Source organism: Acanthaster planci, linkage group LG01, assembly GCF_054643075.1.
Source record: "Acanthaster planci isolate LZ-2023a linkage group LG01, COTS_SCS, whole genome shotgun sequence".
NCBI classification, from domain to species: Eukaryota; Metazoa; Echinodermata; class Asteroidea; order Valvatida; family Acanthasteridae; genus Acanthaster; species Acanthaster planci.
This window is the reverse complement of record NC_141777.1, coordinates 37,377,321-37,395,150: the sequence shown is the minus strand read 5'-3', so window position 1 is coordinate 37,395,150 and position 17,830 is coordinate 37,377,321. Positions and strand designations below refer to the sequence as shown.

At 42.6% G+C, this 17,830-nt stretch overlaps 2 protein-coding genes across 6 annotated transcripts in view; one reads left to right on the top strand and one right to left on the bottom strand.

The window, feature by feature from the left end:
* Positions 1-17,830, top strand: part of LOC110982360 (HHIP-like protein 2) — a 304,779-nt gene that overhangs the window by 74,091 nt on the left and 212,858 nt on the right. The window lies entirely within an intron of this gene.
* LOC110981758 (uncharacterized) lies at positions 959-15,148 on the bottom strand. 5 transcript variants are annotated; one of them, XM_087142869.1, is made up of 4 exons: positions 11,353-11,673; positions 7,028-7,076; positions 3,504-3,717; positions 959-3,202 (listed from the first exon to the last, which is right to left on the bottom strand). In XM_087142869.1, the coding sequence occupies exons 3-4, from the start codon at positions 3,689-3,691 to the stop codon at positions 2,500-2,502; spliced, it is 891 nt and encodes a 296-aa protein (XP_086998995.1). In that variant the 5' UTR covers positions 3,692-3,717; positions 7,028-7,076; positions 11,353-11,673; the 3' UTR covers positions 959-2,499. The 5 variants fall into 5 exon arrangements, with proteins under 5 accessions (XP_086998995.1, XP_022095332.2, XP_022095347.2 ...); XM_022239640.2 differs by lacking the exon at positions 11,353-11,673 and adding an exon at positions 10,313-11,297; XM_022239655.2 differs by lacking the exons at positions 7,028-7,076; positions 11,353-11,673 and adding an exon at positions 15,012-15,148.

The following is a 17,830-nucleotide window of genomic DNA, read 5'->3' as shown; positions in this document are numbered from 1 at the left end:
CAGCCACCACTACCCCAGCTGGCGAGCGGGTCTCTGGAGGCTGCCCGAGTGTAATGACGTCACGGATGGCCTGTTCGAGCATGGACGTACACGATGGAACGAGGCGGGGACTTGATCTTTTTCCCAGAATGCCTTGGAAAACATACTGCAGCGTTCGATAAGCCTCATTTTGAGGCTTCCCTTGAGTGTAACACTGGTGTGTTAGGGAAGCTAATCGAACGCACCCATAGACTGGATAGGACATTGCGTCCAAAATGCGTCCCGCGTATGCGTATTTTCAGGAGGGTAAATAACGAGCGTTACAAATTTCATTGCGTGTACTTTCAAATGGAGTTTTACAAAACCCGTTTGAGGTTTTTGTGCTTCAATCGTCAGATTTCGAAGAAAAACTGAATTAGGCACTTAGAATGGATAAATTTGGAACGAATAAAGGTAGAGGTGTACGCAGCAGTGAATTACCGGAGATCAATGTCAAGTTTGGAAGAAGGAACAGAAGGAAATGTGAGTCGCACTTTTTTTAGTTTCAGAAAGTTTCTCAAGTTGTACTTTATAATGCTTAACTTTAAGTTAAGCCTATGTAGGCCTAGTAAGAAATTTATGACAGTCTATCTAGCCTCCCAGGCTTTGCATATGAAACTTCATTATCTCGAAGCTGGGACCGTGTAAAATGTTACTTATTGGCAAAAGTGATTTCAAAAACTTAATGACTAATTTGTCGTTTATTTTCACCAGATTTCACCGGAAAAATCTCCAAGACAGCCATGATTTGTGTTTGTCGGATCCAAAGATGCACTGAACCTAAATCGTGTGACAGGCGACGTGATATAACAAATTCCTCTTCGGGGTAGAGATGAAACCAAAGTGACAAGCAGATGTGCTGACGTTTCTGTTGAATGAAGTTACAAACAAGGGAATTCAAAGTCAACGCAATGAAAGAAACTTTGTCTACATAACAACATTATTCGTTCTCAGTTAAAACTGACTTTTTATGCCGGAAAGTAGTTGTTAAATGTAAATTTTTAAGTCACGTTGTGAACTAAACCTTTTCAGCTGATTAATAAGTGTCTTTTTTAAAACGGCAGGAAGTTAGTTTGGTCGCGCATTTTAAGCTGCGCTCACTTTGTGCTCACAGAAAAGATTCTCACACTTCCGTATTACTCCATGTATGAATGAATTTTATTTAGTACAATTTTTCCTGAGAGTGTGTAAAATTAAAATAATTTTATTGATGATTTTTTTCAATGTTGGCTCGTCGAAACCAGACGGAAAAACCCATGAACAGTTTCGACATCATATTTACTGACAAAACTTATTGCATGTCCTGATGGAATTCTCACAGTTTTACACACTGAACAAATAACGATTGAACCGACCCAAAGTGAAAAATTGCTAAAGCAAGACCGCAGACAATAGGTGTAACAAAAACAATTAAAAACAAACACACACAAAACAGGTTAACATTATCGCTTTCGAAAGGGTTAGTTAATAAGAAAATTGTCAGTTATTTCCGGAAATGATATTCTTGCATTTCATGTTTATTTTGGCTTGTTTTCGGGAGGGAGGCCGAGGGCTTAGCCGCCATCCCATGAGAAAAAGGTTATGTTGACCATAAAGGCACAGGATACAGCAACACATTACCCTCCTCCGCACAAACAATGCGCGATAATGGAGATCAATGTTTATTTTATTGCATGGTCTTTGCGTACATGCCGCATTTTGTATATACAAGAGTCTGAACGAAAACATTGAACTTGGGTAAAACGTGGAGTAAATTGGAGTAAATAATAATTTTAGGAAGGCATCGAATGATGGAATGATGATTTCAAACACTGATTAGCCTAGTTAATTGACTGTGCCTCTCTTTCGTCTCTATTATATCAGGCTGTTGGATCTTAAAATATGTCCCATTTTCGGACCTAATTGTGTCCCCGTCCTGAGTAGAACTGTCGGTTTCATTAAATTACTTGCAACATAATGGGCTAAAGGTATAACTTTCAAGTTCTCGGTACTCAGCGTGCTGCGCATCGAAAAAACAGTTGGTATGAGAATTGCGCTGAATCAAGAGAGGCTGCATTTTTTCAGCAATGGCGGCTCAGTTTGGTCGGAATCGAACTTCGCTGCACGAACGACTTTGAAATGCACGCGTTACGGTCGCATCGCCACCAACAAAATGAACACTTTCGACCAAAATGGTTCTTTTCAAACGACGATTGGGTGCTTCAACTCGAGGCGGGTACTTACAGGAAGTTTTATCAGGAGGAAACATCATAAGTCACAATACTTTAATTGTTATGCTGTTTGAACATGCCGACCTTAGAAGAATTCCGACCTGACGGAGCAGACAAATGCCGATTAAAGCGCGCAGGCACCAAACGACGCTCACTCTACCCACCAGAAATACAAAAGTACCCATGTTCTTCAAAACCTTTATGTTAGAAATAGAAAAGTAGAAATACTACGAAAGACATTCTGTGTTAGTTCCTAAACATTACCCTCACTCTATTTCTTACAAAGCAGCAAGCACAGCAAAATCAGGCCGTGTAAATACACGGCATCAGATGGAGGCGTAGTGGTTGCGGCAGAGGTACCCTCTTCATCCAACATGGCGATGATGCGTACCGGCGCTCCGCTTCCTTCTTCAATTTTCATAGGAAGTGCGTACACCTTCGCTCCCGTGTTTGGAAGCTGATCGAGGTTAGCCACGTTCTCGATGCCGTAGATGTTTGCGCCAAATAAAATCTGGTGCGTCATAAAACTAGTGCTTTGTCCGTGATCGATGGATGGCGTGTCGATCCCAAGACCTGATATGGTTCGATTTGCGACCAACCACGTAGCTGCCTCCGGCCCCACGCCTGGGAAGTGGAGCAATGATTGCCCTTGATCATCCAGGAAAGTATCGTTGCGCGGTGACCCAAAGTAGGCCAGCCGATCTGGGTAGAAGGCTCCCCAACCGGTGTAGACGAAGAGCAGAGAGCCGTCCGGAATCCTGCCGTGGACGGCTTCCCAGTCCTGCAGATCCTTAACCGACATCGCGTAGTCTTCGTTCTCTTTGGCTTTAACAGTAATGTCCACTCGAACGGCCTGACCGCTAAACTTGGTAACTGGTATTTCATCCACACGCAGCTTGCCTTCAGAGAAGTGGGAGGGAGCGTCAACGTGAGTTCCGCCGTGTTCTGGACCACTGAATGCATTACCCTCGTACCTTGAATGTAAAATATTCCGTCTTCTGGGTAAATCGGTGTAAAGATTTGGGACACACGGACTTTCATAACAACGAGGCGTTACATTTCAGTTTGTTTCAGAATATAAGTACATTGCACATTATTCATACGAGTATCTCATGCAAAGAGTAACCAGGCTGTTGAGACCTTTGACTTTACACACCGCTGAATAAGCTGCTTAAATTCCAACAAAAGCCACTTAAACGCTAACCTGGAATATCGTGTAATTCTTAGTGTTCTTTACTTCAATGCCAGCAAAATTGGAAGATTAATTATTCTTACCAGGGCAGAACACCAGAAGGGCCCCGTGCCTGAATATCCAATTCAAACATTCCATTGCCAGGCCAGTACAAGGTTGATTCACCAAATGGGTAGGTCATGTCCAGAACTTGACCTTTTTCCAAAGCTGACGTCCAGACGGCCATATGCAGGAAGGCGACAAACACTGGAATTTCCGATATATGAGCCATATCGGTCGTTCAAAGGCAAGGACTTGCTGTATTCAAGCAAAGAGAAATACCATAAATCGACCTTCAGTATCATATGATATTGATTTGATGTGATATTGCTGATGTGGCCTGCTTGAATACACTAAAGCCTGGTTTTCCACATGGTCGGTTGTAACGCAGATAGAACGCAAGATATGAAGACGCAGCCACGGACGGAAGAAACAGTGCATGGTGCCATTCTACCCCAAAATTGAAACAAAATGGCGTCAGAAACTCCGTGATTTTTGGTGGAATATACTTTTTTAGATTGACCTTATCGCTTCATGATACCACACTTGTACTCCAGTTTCACGCATTTCACTGACGATAAGCGATTTAGTTGAACAGTGGAGTGTAACATTTAAACATTAAGGAGAAAATGCGCAAAATTCGTGGAACTAGGCGAGAGGGTCATCGTTCAATTGCACGCCGGTCACGCCAGCATGCGTGTTTGTATGGGAACACCACAGCAACTCAACGCAATCTGCAAAATTGAACCTGGCTCAACTTTGTCGATCGTTTGAGTTTGTCTGCGTTGTCGGCGACACTTCTGTTTGGCATGTTTCCATTTGTCCGCGTTGCAGTTTGCGTCCTGATTGCGTTGCTCGCTGCGTTTCTTACGTCAATATGGAAACCAGGCTTAAGACATCTAGTCAAGCATAAACCTTGCAGTTTGCGGTTAATCTATAAAACAATCAACGAGACAAAGCACGCTTCAAGAAAATCACAATATGTAAGTGGCCTCGGACTAATTAAAGACGGAAAATAAAGAATGTTCACACTTGGTAAATGCACACGAAATACTATGCCTCAATAAAGTAAATAAAATGAAATGTGTCAGAGTAAAACTGACCACCACGTGAATCAAAAACAAACCAATATCGCTGGCCTACATACAATTTGGACTCGGACTCAACTGAAAGGTCCAGACTCGAACTCTTTTTTTTTTCGTTTTCCAAACGACTCCAGGACTCAGCCCAATAAACGCACGAGTCTTCCTGAAATTGACCGATTTATAAACCGCATGGCAATGGCATAACTATGGAGGGCCACATGGGCATGTTCCCCCCCCCCCGGCTGATGCCCGTGCCCCCAGTTACGATCCTCCCCCAATTTGAAATTTGAACAATCCCCGTTGAAGTACAGCTGCAGTTTGTTATCCTGCGCTGTCCTCTTGAGAAAATGTGTGCACCCCTGGGTGCCCTGGTTACAGCACTGCCCTCACGGTCTCTTTTCAGTGTAGCTAATACACGGAAAACTTCCACTCGTTTATCATTTTGCAACAGACGGGTAATCATTTACTGCAACAAAATATTAAACCTATGTCTGATTCTAATTTATGATGATTAAACAAAATCTGACTCCAAACTTTTCTTACGGTATGTATGCTCTATTTCGAATAGACATTACTCAGATTTTTGGACTCCGATTCGAACTGTAGCAGGGCTCGATCGGACTCGAAAGTAGTGGACTCAACTACAGCACTGTGCAAATTAATTTATATGCAACCCACACTCACAAAACAGACAGTTCCTCAAAACGTTCTTTCGTCTGATTTAAACAGTTCTAATTCACACCATTTTCTGAACTACAAACTCAGTTCTACTAAATTTTATTAACCTTCAGTAACTGTATGAACACAAGAATCAACAACAATAATAAAGCTGAATAGGATGAACAAATGACTATGATAACCGCCCGATTTGTAATAATACTTGTACAGGTACATCGACTGGAATCCTAGATTCTTGTTTTTGTCCTAGCTTGTTATGAGTTCCAACACAAGGAGCAGCCAGTTCAAATACGGTGTACTATTTAAGACACGCATTTCTGTCTCTCTCTGGCTCTTCTGAGGCTACGCAACTACACGGCTTCCTTGTGTTGTACAGTGTCAGAATGTACTCGTTCTTCATCTAATTGAATTCGAATTACATTTATCAATCATACTGCTTTATGTGTAATCCAAACTGTAGAGTAAAAATACCCTATACCATACAAAAAATACCCAACTATGTACATAATTATGCAGATCCCTATGAACAGGGCGTGAGCTATTAATATCCTCGAGTTGGCAATTTTCGCGCACCTAAGACTATCCACCAAGTCCACTCACTTGAAAGGAATAAAAGGAAGTTTTTGGCAACGTTGCAGTCACAAGCACACTATAGGTCCTCTGAGACAGCAGAGTCAGTACCATCATTAATGTGCTGGCCTTGGAAGTTGATGTTACCTGCTTCTGCTTCATTTCTCAGGTTTTCATCATTGTTTCATTATCCTAAAGTGTTGCACAAATCTGTACAGTTCATTTGATGCACCTGCGTAGGAGCAAGGAGCACCGAAACTGTTTACAAGAGCAGCTGATCAATTTTAAGCACTGCATTCGCGGAAGGTTTCCTTATTTGCCATTGTATGGTTACCTCTACATCAAACCCTAACTCAGCTGCAAATGGGGCATTTATCTTTTGCTGTAGCATCCATCTAAAAATTAATGATTGACAACCATTTCTTGCAAGATGGAGCTCAGCAGGCATCATCGTTGGGGTAAAATTGTTCCTCACAATACTTCCTCCCAGTGGTATACATGTGATACCTGCACTTGTTCTTGTTTACTTCTTGACTCCAAAGAGCTGCTAGTTTGTATTTTAGGGATGAACGTAGCTCAAGTCGTAATGAGTTTGAATGCATCCCTTTTCCCTTTTCGAATAACTTGCGCTGGTTGTATCACAGTCAGTGATAGAGTGAAGCCCAACAAGAGCCTGGCAAACATCCTCAGTGGCCCAAAGCATTTGCCGTACTTGTGAAATCGATGGTCGATTCCTTGGCACCGGTTTCTTTTAAGTATAACGTAATAATGATGTGAAAGGACACACAGCTCTTTACTGGAACTACCTTAACCAGTGTGGTGGGCAGCAAGCAGCTGTGAATCATATTAGACTATGGTTTCATTCTCCACAGTGACGTGATGTACGCAAAACATAAATGGTATCTGAGTCAGGCAATATTGTAAAAGGGAATGTCACAAGCGAATGGGACGTACCTGTATATCACATGTAAAGACAAATAAGGCTAAGTAAAATTGCTCGCATTTGAACAATCCCAATATTTACAAATGAATTTAGAACTGTAAAAGACTGCAACATGAAGGCAACACTGTCTTTAGAATCACCTGTGTGGAAAAGCAATGTTGACCCTTGTAGGAATACAATGATAGCTACGCCATTGTCTGGACTGCAATTGTAATAGAGCAGTATATCCGTCATCATATGGGAACTTGGCATGCAAAAGCAAATGTGTTTCTACTTCTTCGTGGTCACATACCTGCGGCTGAGGCTGCAACATCTCACCATGGGCTAAGTAGACTTAGTGCCTAAATTACACAGTAAAAAAATCAAGTAATTATGAGAGAATAAAGGCTTGAGTGCATATAGGTAATGACCAGAAAAACTAAATTATACAAAAAATAAACAAAGTGTGTGATGTTCAATCTTGCAAGAATCTCGGTTTTCCCAGCGGGACTCTATCCTTTCTGTCTCCAGTTTCTCCCATTCTGTACAGCATTCTTTTCAAGTTGAACAGGTGTTAAGAATTTGACCTTCCTTGCTGCCAGCGAAATGCAAGCAACAAATCTTCCCCAACAGCTTAACTCATTGCACGAGTGTCACGATATATGCAATACAATGACGTGTACGCGTACTACATGCACGTGCGCGGCGTGAGCAGCCGTCGCCATGTGTTTGCTTTATTTTTTCTGCTCTGTTATTGGCTAAATTTCATCCTCCGATGGCAGACCTAACTAGTTTAAAACCTGTCTTTTTCTTCATTTTGTATATTATTGCATCAGTGCTGGGGTGTAAAAGGTGTGCCAAAGCTACTGGCAGAATATTGTTTGATATTTTGCACAATTTTTTACTTAAGCACTCGACAATGTTTTTGTAAAAGTCATAATTTGGAGGCGCATAGCGCAGTCTATTGTTGGCGGGGTCACATGTAGTCTAGACATTTACTTCATTTGCCAACGGAGTAAACAGAACAGTACAGTCCTCTATTATGCAAGTACAGGGTACATGTGCATGTACAGTACAAGCATTAATTGAGTGCGGTACAAAGTACACGTATTCACAGAGTGCCCTTGACACATACCACATTCACTGCAGACATTGTGAGCGGAGACGACTAGCCTACAGTTTGAATTAGAATGTCACAACCAACTGTGCTCTTGAACATTTTTACTTACACATACATGTACTGACATACTGTGACCAAACTGTGCACACTGCATGGTGTAATGTTTCCACAAACTGGAACTTTTTTTCACATTGCCAAAGAAGTGATGATGTCAAGTCATTCTAAACAAAGTAACCATACTTTTTATTAGTGATCCTTTTGTCATGAGTCAACCATCTAGACCATGTATGAAGAATCATGATCATGTATGGAGGAAACAACTGAGAAGACACGGTGCGTTTGCAAGGAATTGGTGGCCGTGATGAATTACTGTTGATGAGGTCAATAATTTAAGTCTTTCGCCGACTAATGATTTTTTTTACTTGCTTTTACAGAAAAATAAAAAATCAGTCAACTTGTTCGGGTCTGTACATGTCTTAACTACATACTAGTATGGACATAACGGGATAATACGGTACCTCGTATGATATTTAGCTGTGCTGTAGGCCTGTGAGTAGGACCTCACTACAACGCTAAGTCTTACGTGTACATAAACCTAGACAATATTTTGTTAACATGGCGGTTAACATCTTTTGATGTTCATGTAAAATGTTGAATTTATCGTGATTCTAGCAGTCTATATTTTATTGTTGTTTGATAGATTCGGTTCAAGGGTGGTTTCGAGGAAGAATTTTAGGACAGTCTGACCGTCATGGCAGTGGCACTGTGAAGTGGAGCTCCGTTTCTAGTTCTACAGGGAATTGTCAAGGTTTGGGACACATTTAAATATGAGCAACATTTTGCACTTTGAATTAACATGATTAACTTTCAATTGAATAAAGTTAACTTCAAAAATGAAACCTGAATCCTGAAAGCAGTTCAGCCTGCTGAAGAAATCTCAGTAACTTCGATCGCGCCATCAAAATGTGCCTGAAGTTGGTTTAAATGATAGAACTATGCTTCCAGTACTTTTTTATGAGGGCGATGACAAACGCAGCATTTCACCGACTCCTCAATTTCATCTTCGCTGACATCTTCGTTGTCACTCACTGCCTTTCTTGACGATCGGGCAGCATGCAGTGGAATGTCTGCATTCCACTTGTTCTGGACTGGGAAGAATTTAATTGGGCAGGAGTGGACTGCTTCTGACTTGTCTCTGCCTTCTCGGATTCTACTGTTTTACGTGTCGTCTTCTTTTTTTGGGGTAGATACTGAATGCTTATATTCTCTTATCTTTTCTTTGATTGTGTCTTCTGTTATGACTTTCCCTGACACAACGTAGCTCATACATTTTTTTTTACACAGCTTTCTTCCTTTGTCCCAGTCTCTCTTCTCTCGATTTCCCGATTCCCGATTCTCCCTCTCACACGATCCCTAAGTGTTGCTTCGGGAATTCCAAATTTTCGAGCTGTTCTTTGGATGAATTTTTGCTCACTGAGAACTTCCCAATATGCTTTGATCATCGCAGTGGGAGAGTAGCACCTCTACACCTCAGCCCTTGGTTGTAGAAGACCGGTGCACATGTTCTGCCGATTAAAACATGATTTACACTCGTGTCAGCAAACCAAAGGGTCCCCGTGTCTTTTCTTTGTTATTCTTGTTTGTACGAATAATTTTACGTTTTGTAAAATTACATGAAAAAATATTAGTTTTTACATTGAAACAAAACTTAAACATCTACAAAAATATTTTACATCTGCTTCTAAAAGCAAACTACAGCAAGATAAACACGGCAATGCGTTAATGGCCTTTTTTTATCCCGCGAACTACTGACCATAGTGTAATGTAGGCCTAGGGCCTTTGGGTTACAGCTTGCTATAAAATACCTGTACTTGGACCACATGTAAAATTTGAACAGATTGCGCTAACGTGGCAACTGAATTGGCCAGAAATTTTAGAAATATATTAGGATAATTTTGTAAATATTCCCCCGAAATATTAAGAATACTATACATATCATTTTTTTTGTTATTTCTCTTATGTGTAAATAATGATAAAGTGCAAGGCCCCTTCTGATGCTCTGTATTTTTCCCGCCCTCTGTTGCTGAGAAAAAAAAATCACCTCAAAGTGACCGTCTGCAGACGATGTACATTCGTGAAGTTCGAATTCATTGGTAAGTTTTGCTATTGTCTGGGTCATTGAAATCACTGAGTAATTGTATTTTGCTGAGATTTGAAAAAAATACTCGTGTATTCATAAGCTAATTTAAATGCTCACCGGAAATGCCTTGATTTTCTACATCTTTACCGCCAACGAAGGGCAAGTGACATTCGAATCTTCGAACGTTCAAATTACGTCAGTACGCATTGTGAACAAGAAAATACGCGACGAGGAAGGTAGCAGTGCTAATATTAACATGCGCGAATTTTGACATTTAATCAAACAATAAAATCCACCAAAGTAATCTGCTTTATACCCCTGATATATGTAAGGCTTACCTGGGAGCAAACAGTGTCCAAAAATTGCTGAAACAATTGTTTTGTCCTGCGAAGAATTTAGATTGCTTCAAAAACTCTACACAGTCTTGAGAACATGACTGCCTTCATGATTTTCATGAGCACACTTATGACTGCAACAGTGTCAACACATGAGGGCGCTATTCATTTTGCTGAGCTAGGGCTACATAAGAGAGATCGTAAGTAGATCACAGAGATCATAAGTAGATCTATGATCTCTATGGGCTACGTAAATATTGAACAGACAAATTGAGCAATTGCAGTTTTGTTGAAATTTGCCTTAAGTTTCAAACATAGTGAAAAGTAATAGCAAACACAACCCTAGTAACACTCCCCACGCAAAAAACATTCTTAAAAATCGAGGCCCTCATAACTGACAACCAGAACTAGCAGCCATTTAATATGCGGTGGCTCGTCGACGGGGGGTACGCGCGCGTTACATGCCTCTTCGACCAATAGTGTGTCGTGATTTGCCAGATGCACACGTGTGTCAAGCCGAGGAATGTCATTGCGGTGCAACTGCAGTTATGGCGTCAAGTTGGATCAGTCGATATCGAGAATATCAACTGCCTTTATAGATGGCCTTTTACTAACTAACCGGACTTTCCCCCGTAGTTGGGCAAACATAAATGCTCATTATTTGGATTTGTTAATCATTTGTAACCATTTGCTGGTGTTTCAAAATTTCTGAAGGAGACCGAGTGACGAGCTGTGGTAACATGGGTACCTACAGAGGGAAAGGTTGATATTTTAAACGTTCATAAGTATTTATAGGTTTAAATCTGATTCAGTCATGTCTACATTGTATATCTCTTTCCAAGCTGGTAATAATAATACTGTAGCTCACACTCTCACAACCGCCAGACATACGCTCGGGATTAGGCCCTACCGGCGAGCGGTTATCGGGAAGACCCGGGACACAACTCCTTTTGGGAGAAATATACCCCCAGGCACCGCAGCAGGGCAGATAACACTCACACCAACACTCACTCTCTAGGCTTAATTACTGTTGTAATTCCTACCGGTTTATTCTCTTCTCGGCCTTTACAGGTGACTCTTAGGGAGGCGTCAACTTATAAGAAATCAGATAAATGTGCCCCCGGCTACTGGCCTTTATTCTAAAGCTCCTGGCTAGATGGCTGACTCCCGCCGAGACCACTCTCTCCGATAATGAACAAGCCCGCTTGCTAGGCTTCCGTAGCTGCCGCCCAAACCCTGGAATCAGCGCCGAAGGTTGCACTCAGCCGCGCAGCTGCACGTATACCGATCCGTAACTACGCGTGTTTCGCTCTATCTTGTTACTGCGAAGTGGGGGGAAGAGCAAGAGGGCGAACGTGCGCTGCGACGAAGCTTTTATACTGCCGCGGCTGCGCGCAAAGACCCATGCGGTGTGGAACCACCAAGCCGAGTACCAGTGCCAGACTGGTACGCAGTCTCATCCAATGTTTCGTTACAATACTTAAAACACCTCACATTATTGTCAAGCCATCTCAATGCTCCTTACAGTTAGGTAAATTACAATAAAGGAAAAATGATTACAGTAAATTATAATTTTAAAACTCGAGTGATTGAAATTACAAATAAATACATAGAAGTTAAATCAAGAATTAAGTAAACACTAGACAAAATACGTTGAAATAATTCAGTTTTCAATGAAGATATGAAAGGTTCAGAAAGGCATAGTTTGCATGGCTTTCAAGCCGGGCTCAGACGACTCGACTGTTGATACAACTCGACTGTATTTGCCTCAAATCAACAGACAACTCAACCTTTGGGACAAGTCATTGATGTACAGAAATCGATTGGTAATGAGTGCACGTGCGCTTCTAAGTCATTCACCCTCACCTGTTCTGCCAATTGACTTGAATAAAGTACTCTGTACTGCTTTGGATAAAATAGCGAGACCACGCGCTGTTGGTAATGGAATTCCATATCTGCCGTCGCCCGTCACCTTTTGCTTTTTGTTGTGTCCCAATTCTACCATTTACCAGTTCCAAACATGCCATTTTCCGTCGCCCGTCGTCCGTCGTGCATCGCCCATCTAATGGGTTGCATAGGACCTGCAAAAGCTGGGGTTTAACAAATGACAGTGTGATGATTCCATTCACTTCTAAGGATCTTTTTCCAATAAGGCAAGTACAAATCCCACCCGCAATATTAGTCCCATAATTAATGCCAATAATGCTAGACTACACCTGCCCCTTGACAAGAAAATGTCGCCTTTCTGAGAATTCAACCATTGTGTTTTTTAGGGGAAAACATTTTCTGCAAAAATGTTCAGGCCAACTTATCCACAGTCTAATTCTAATTTGCATACTGTAAAAATGTGCCAACTTGTTTTCATCAAATCCTAGAAACAAATCTGCCAACCGATACAGATGTTCCATTTTGTTCCCTCAATTTCACCTCGAAATACAGAAATACTAGACAGTGCTGAGGATAACAACTGTTTATTAAATGTATTGTTAGGGGGCAATTACCACTTGGTTTAAGTTTCAGAAAATGTGACGTGTTGGTTTTTGTGGGTGTGTATACCATGGTGGATAGACCAATTAGAACAGGTTGTCCAGCACATCAGCATTATTTATGGGTCTAACTAGTAACGTTACTGTTTAAAAGACTTCTGTGGGCCTACCTGCAAACCAAGTCATGTCTAATTTGGAGTATTCAGGTATACCCGCCCTCGAAATAATGTTGAATCAGTTCGTCTCTTATGAAAACTACTAAGGAATCAAACATTGTAACTAAGTTAACGAGAAAAACAATCTACCCTAACAAAAGTCTATTTTGTTAATCTATTTATGTAACAAAAAAATGGTATTGCTTTAAATACACGTCACTTAACCGATATCAGGATATTATTTCTTCTTTCAAGTAGAGTTCGGCGCAACTGCAAAAACGAATACATCTTCTAGTTCTATTGCTAATAAGAGAGTCAGCATGGTGGATCGACGGCGAATAAGGACATGTACATGCGAAACGATCAAGGGTGAAAGTTGAAAATACCACTGCGCAATCGTGACAAAAAAACCACGGACGACGGGCGACGCACGGCGGGCGACGCACGACGGACGACGGCAGATATGGAATTCTATGGTTGGTTGCTTGCCTCGCGCCCTCTTGTGTCCACTTATTACTGAGTTCAGTTCTCTACTTGACGAATCTGCCAACCGTTTGTACACACTGAATGGGCTCACCTGCCAAAAGTGGTTGCAGCCAATCACATTGTTGGACTTGTTTCATTGTAATGAACGAGTCTACTAGTCTGACTACTTTGATCTGTGGAAATTCCGTATACATTATGCAAGTTCATGTCGATCATTGTGCAAGTATGAATCACTACATATCACCGACGGGGGGTCTGATTGGCTTCTCCATCAAGTTGGACTTACTGACACACGTTGTACAAAAATGGATATCAAATAAGGCGCCTTATAAGGGTTATGCGAGCTGCTGGGCTGAGCGCGATGACCGTGTCGTGTGTACCAGCTGAAGGGATGGTTGACTAGGGAAGAGCAACGTAAGTCCGACTTGATTCAAGTCTACCGTCTCCCACACCAGCGCAGCGTCTGTGTATCGCGGAGGGTGCGCCGCGCCAGAATGCATATAGTTTGGGCGGCCGACGCGCCACCCACCAGTGCAGTCCGTACGAATTATGTGTCACTGGGCCCCTGTGCATGTTATGTCCACACTCAAATCTGTCCAAAATGTGGTGTTCCGTATGTGCCATCGCAGTCGCATTTTGTTATTGTTTTTTTCTTCCCCGCGTCTTGCCCCGATTTATTTGTCAAGAAAGAAAAATTGGCCTGTACCTGTTAGATGAAAAAGTGATAATATGGAGTTTCCTTGAGAAGTGTGCTCAAATACCGTCAATTTGCCACGGCGAATCCAAAATGCGACAGCGATGGCACATGTGGAACGCCATACCAGACATTGATCTGCAATTCGTGTTAATTGCCACGCACTCCGTTATGTTTACGCCTTGCACGTTAATTAAGCACGTCGTCCTTTTCTTAACGGACGACTTGCTGAACGGTCGACTTGCCCCACCTGTGGATTTGTCTCAACGGTCGAGTTGGTAAACGGTTGAGTTGTCCGCCATCCCGATCAAAATCTTCATTTAAATGTCCGATTTATCATGAAGCCCAAAATGTAAACTACCAACGTCTCGGACATTATCAACTAGGGACAACGATAATTTACCTGATCTTGGTAGACTTTCCCATTAATTTATGGTTTCTACATATCCTTATCTTCAGATGTGGACAATAAAGAGTTACTCATTGTTGGCTGAATATGACCCAATACCTGGTAAGAGATATTTAGCCCAAATTTGTCGCCAACTTTTTGAGTGAAGGTGTGAGACCGTGCGGACCATGTATGATAAAGAAAGAGCAAAATACCTGATGGTAAATATTCCAAAGTCCAGAGCCACACAAATACATATTTAATTAAGAGCCGTACAGCGCAATGACACGCAAAAACTCTCAGAACGTGAATAAGTCAGGATCACGATGGTTGCCTCGTCGCTAGCTTCAGATACTGGGGGCTACAGTAACAGCTACGAGACATATCACAGGAACAAAACAAGACCCAAATAATCTTGATGCCTATGGTTTCGCCGACGAGCAGGGATGAAAACTTAGTTTTGGTGGGACTATTCAATGCACACAGTACTCACCTTATGAATGATGTCCAAACTGGAAAGGTAGATTTCACTGCACAGTGTGCTGGCGTTTGTTTACTTGATATGATTCAACTGCACTCTAGTACAGTGATGTATTCGGCCAGTGGTTGCTATTTGCATACAAAATAAAACGGTGCTGTCCTTTTGGCTATTCTTTGGGGCAACCCTGACCTGCACTGTGACTTGTAAGACGGCGGGGACTCGGACAATGGACTAGAAATACGCTACCTGACATATCCAGTTCGGTCAGCGGGGGGGGGGGGGATTTGCATACGAAACAATGATAGATTCTTTTGGCTTACACGGGGCAACCCTGACCGATCGCGAGCCGTTTGTAAACGCGGTTTCTCCACAAACGCTCTTTCACCGCGTTTGCTCCACCTGCGGTTCATCAAAGCAAGCCGTAATTCCAATGATGAAGGTGCTTCGCACCGAAAGCTTGGGACGTTTCATTTGTTGCTTCTATTTTTCCCGATTCTTCAATGCCGTACAGTGTTACGTAGCACATCAATCTGTTTGACACAGTGGCTTATCCAGCTTTTGCAAGAAAAATAAAAATAACAAAATCCGCCAGGGGACAAGTTGCCCCCTCCCCCGTCTTCTCCCGCTGGACACACCACTGGTTTGACATAATATCCATCATGCATCCAGAAACTCTGTCGTGGGACAATGTTGCATTGTGGGAATTGCTTTATGCTAATTTCTCATTAATATAAAACCGGCAGAATTCCTCGGGAATCATTACCCGTTACCAGTCCCTACATTCAGAGAACGTCTGTAAGATGTCTGGAGATATAGGGACGGGACTACAGTCCTAGCCAAAATTGTTGGGACACTTGCAATAGCTGTACGCTCCCCAAGTCCCCCACTCCCCCTGTAAATGAGGTCAATATGTCAAGTCGGCGCGCAGACCGCGCACCGACACCAACATTGACAGGGGGCCTTTGGGTAGCGGGGGCCAAAGAGATTTGTCCAGGATAATCATATCATATCCCATAATCTGATTATGGGGTGCATAATTCAAACGTACCCAGGCTGGACAGGTTCTTTTTCGAGCAAATGACACAAGAGTACACAAGGGTGTCAAATTCTACGCTTAGGGTGTAAACAAACCAGACAAAACCTTCATGTGTTGGAAATTATTTAACGGAGAGTATATGCATATATAATTTGAAGTATTAACTCTAAGTTTATTTTATATTTTCAACGATTCTTAATATGTAAAGTTAAGGCCTAGAAGATATCCCAAACGGGAGCATAAATTACCGATAAGATATCGATAGTAATTATGTACTCACATTGATTTCATAAATAATCAATGGTTGCTTAAAGTAATGATTAACCAGTTGCTCCCTCTGTTACTTTACAGAAGTCTCCGTAAAGATCACATAGATATAAGCGGAAACAACAGAGAAAACAAGATGGAGGTTGGAGCAAAAATAGAATTTCAGTGCTCCCTATGTCAAAAGAAGTTTAAACATCTAAGAGGCCTGCTACGCCACAAGAAGAGTCATGGATCGGCAGTGTACTTGCAATGCCAGCACTGCGACTACCGAAACCGACGATGGAATAATCTAAGACGCCACTACAAGGCAAATGACATAAACCACCTGTCCAACATAGACGGCATCCAGAATGAGCAGCAGCGTCAGGAGGCCTACCGACCGGAGATAGAAGCACGAAGGCTGGTGGTAGAGAAAACGGCAAGTCCCCCACAACAGCCCGAAAAAGGATAGCCCCGCTCCCGAGAAGAGAATCCAGATACCCTGGGAGAAGTTTTCACAGAAGACGAGACCCCTGTTCCCGTTGAGGGCATCACCAGAGAAGAAAGATACCCTGAGCATCACGGGCAGCATCCCTCCGGAGGAGGACAGGAGCAAGGACCAGCAGGAGCCTGCAAGGGCAGCTACATTTTCTCCACCTAGACGTGAAACCAGCAAGAGGAACCCCACGACGAAGTCTCGGGCAAGGTTCGAGCTGAAAAGACCAAGAGCGCCAAAGGTGGCAACCATCACGGAGGAAGTACCAACCACGATGTACGTGGATGGCATTGAGATACATCGCGAGACACGGCAACGGACCTACCTACAAGACATCCTGGTGGACTGTACTCTTGCACTGCACAATTGAACAATTCGACAATGCGACAGCACGACGGGACGATGCGACGGCACGACGCGACAAAGCGCCGCCGACGGCTGAAATGTGGGAGTTCCAGGCCATTGGAGCACACAGGAACCACCCAGTGTTCCAACTGCAACAAGAACGCTTCGACTTCCTTGGGGAGGAGGGAGTGTGTGGGGCAGTCTTACCGACGTCACATGCGTTTATCCCACTGCCTTGCTCTTCCTTGGCGACAGCTTCTTGGGCCGTCGACTCACCCACTTGACCTTGAGTCCATGGACCAAACCACCAAAGATATTTTTCGTTCGGTTTTACGAGCGTATTCTTATTGGACTAGCATGCACTTGGATCGATACGAACATCGATCGATCGATAAAAAAAACTTAAATCAAACTTTTGAAAATGACGGGATTCACCTTCTTCCTTGATAATTATACCGAAAATCAGTAAATTGATTTCGGTCAGCCGGTGTGCAGTGATGCTCACGGAGACGCCACCTGCTTCGCTTGTTCATGGGGTGAGGGCGGATCCAGGGCCTCAATTAACGAGCGATATCCCCACCACCACCTCCAGCCTCACTCCCCACCACCACCAAAAGGGGGCCAATTTCATTTCATTTCTCTTCAAAGCATGTACAAAATCCATCATACATTCTCCCAGAAAAGCCATTAAAGGTTACTTGGAACACT

Coding starts and splice junctions, on each gene's coding strand:
- LOC110981758 (XM_022239655.2), bottom strand. CDS start 3,691: ATGGCTCATATATCGGAAATTCCAGTGTTTGTCGCCTTCCTGCATATG. Junction 3,203..3,503: donor CCTTCTGGTGTTCTGCCCTG/GTAAGAATAATT, acceptor TTTACATTCAAG/GTACGAGGGTAATGCATTCA.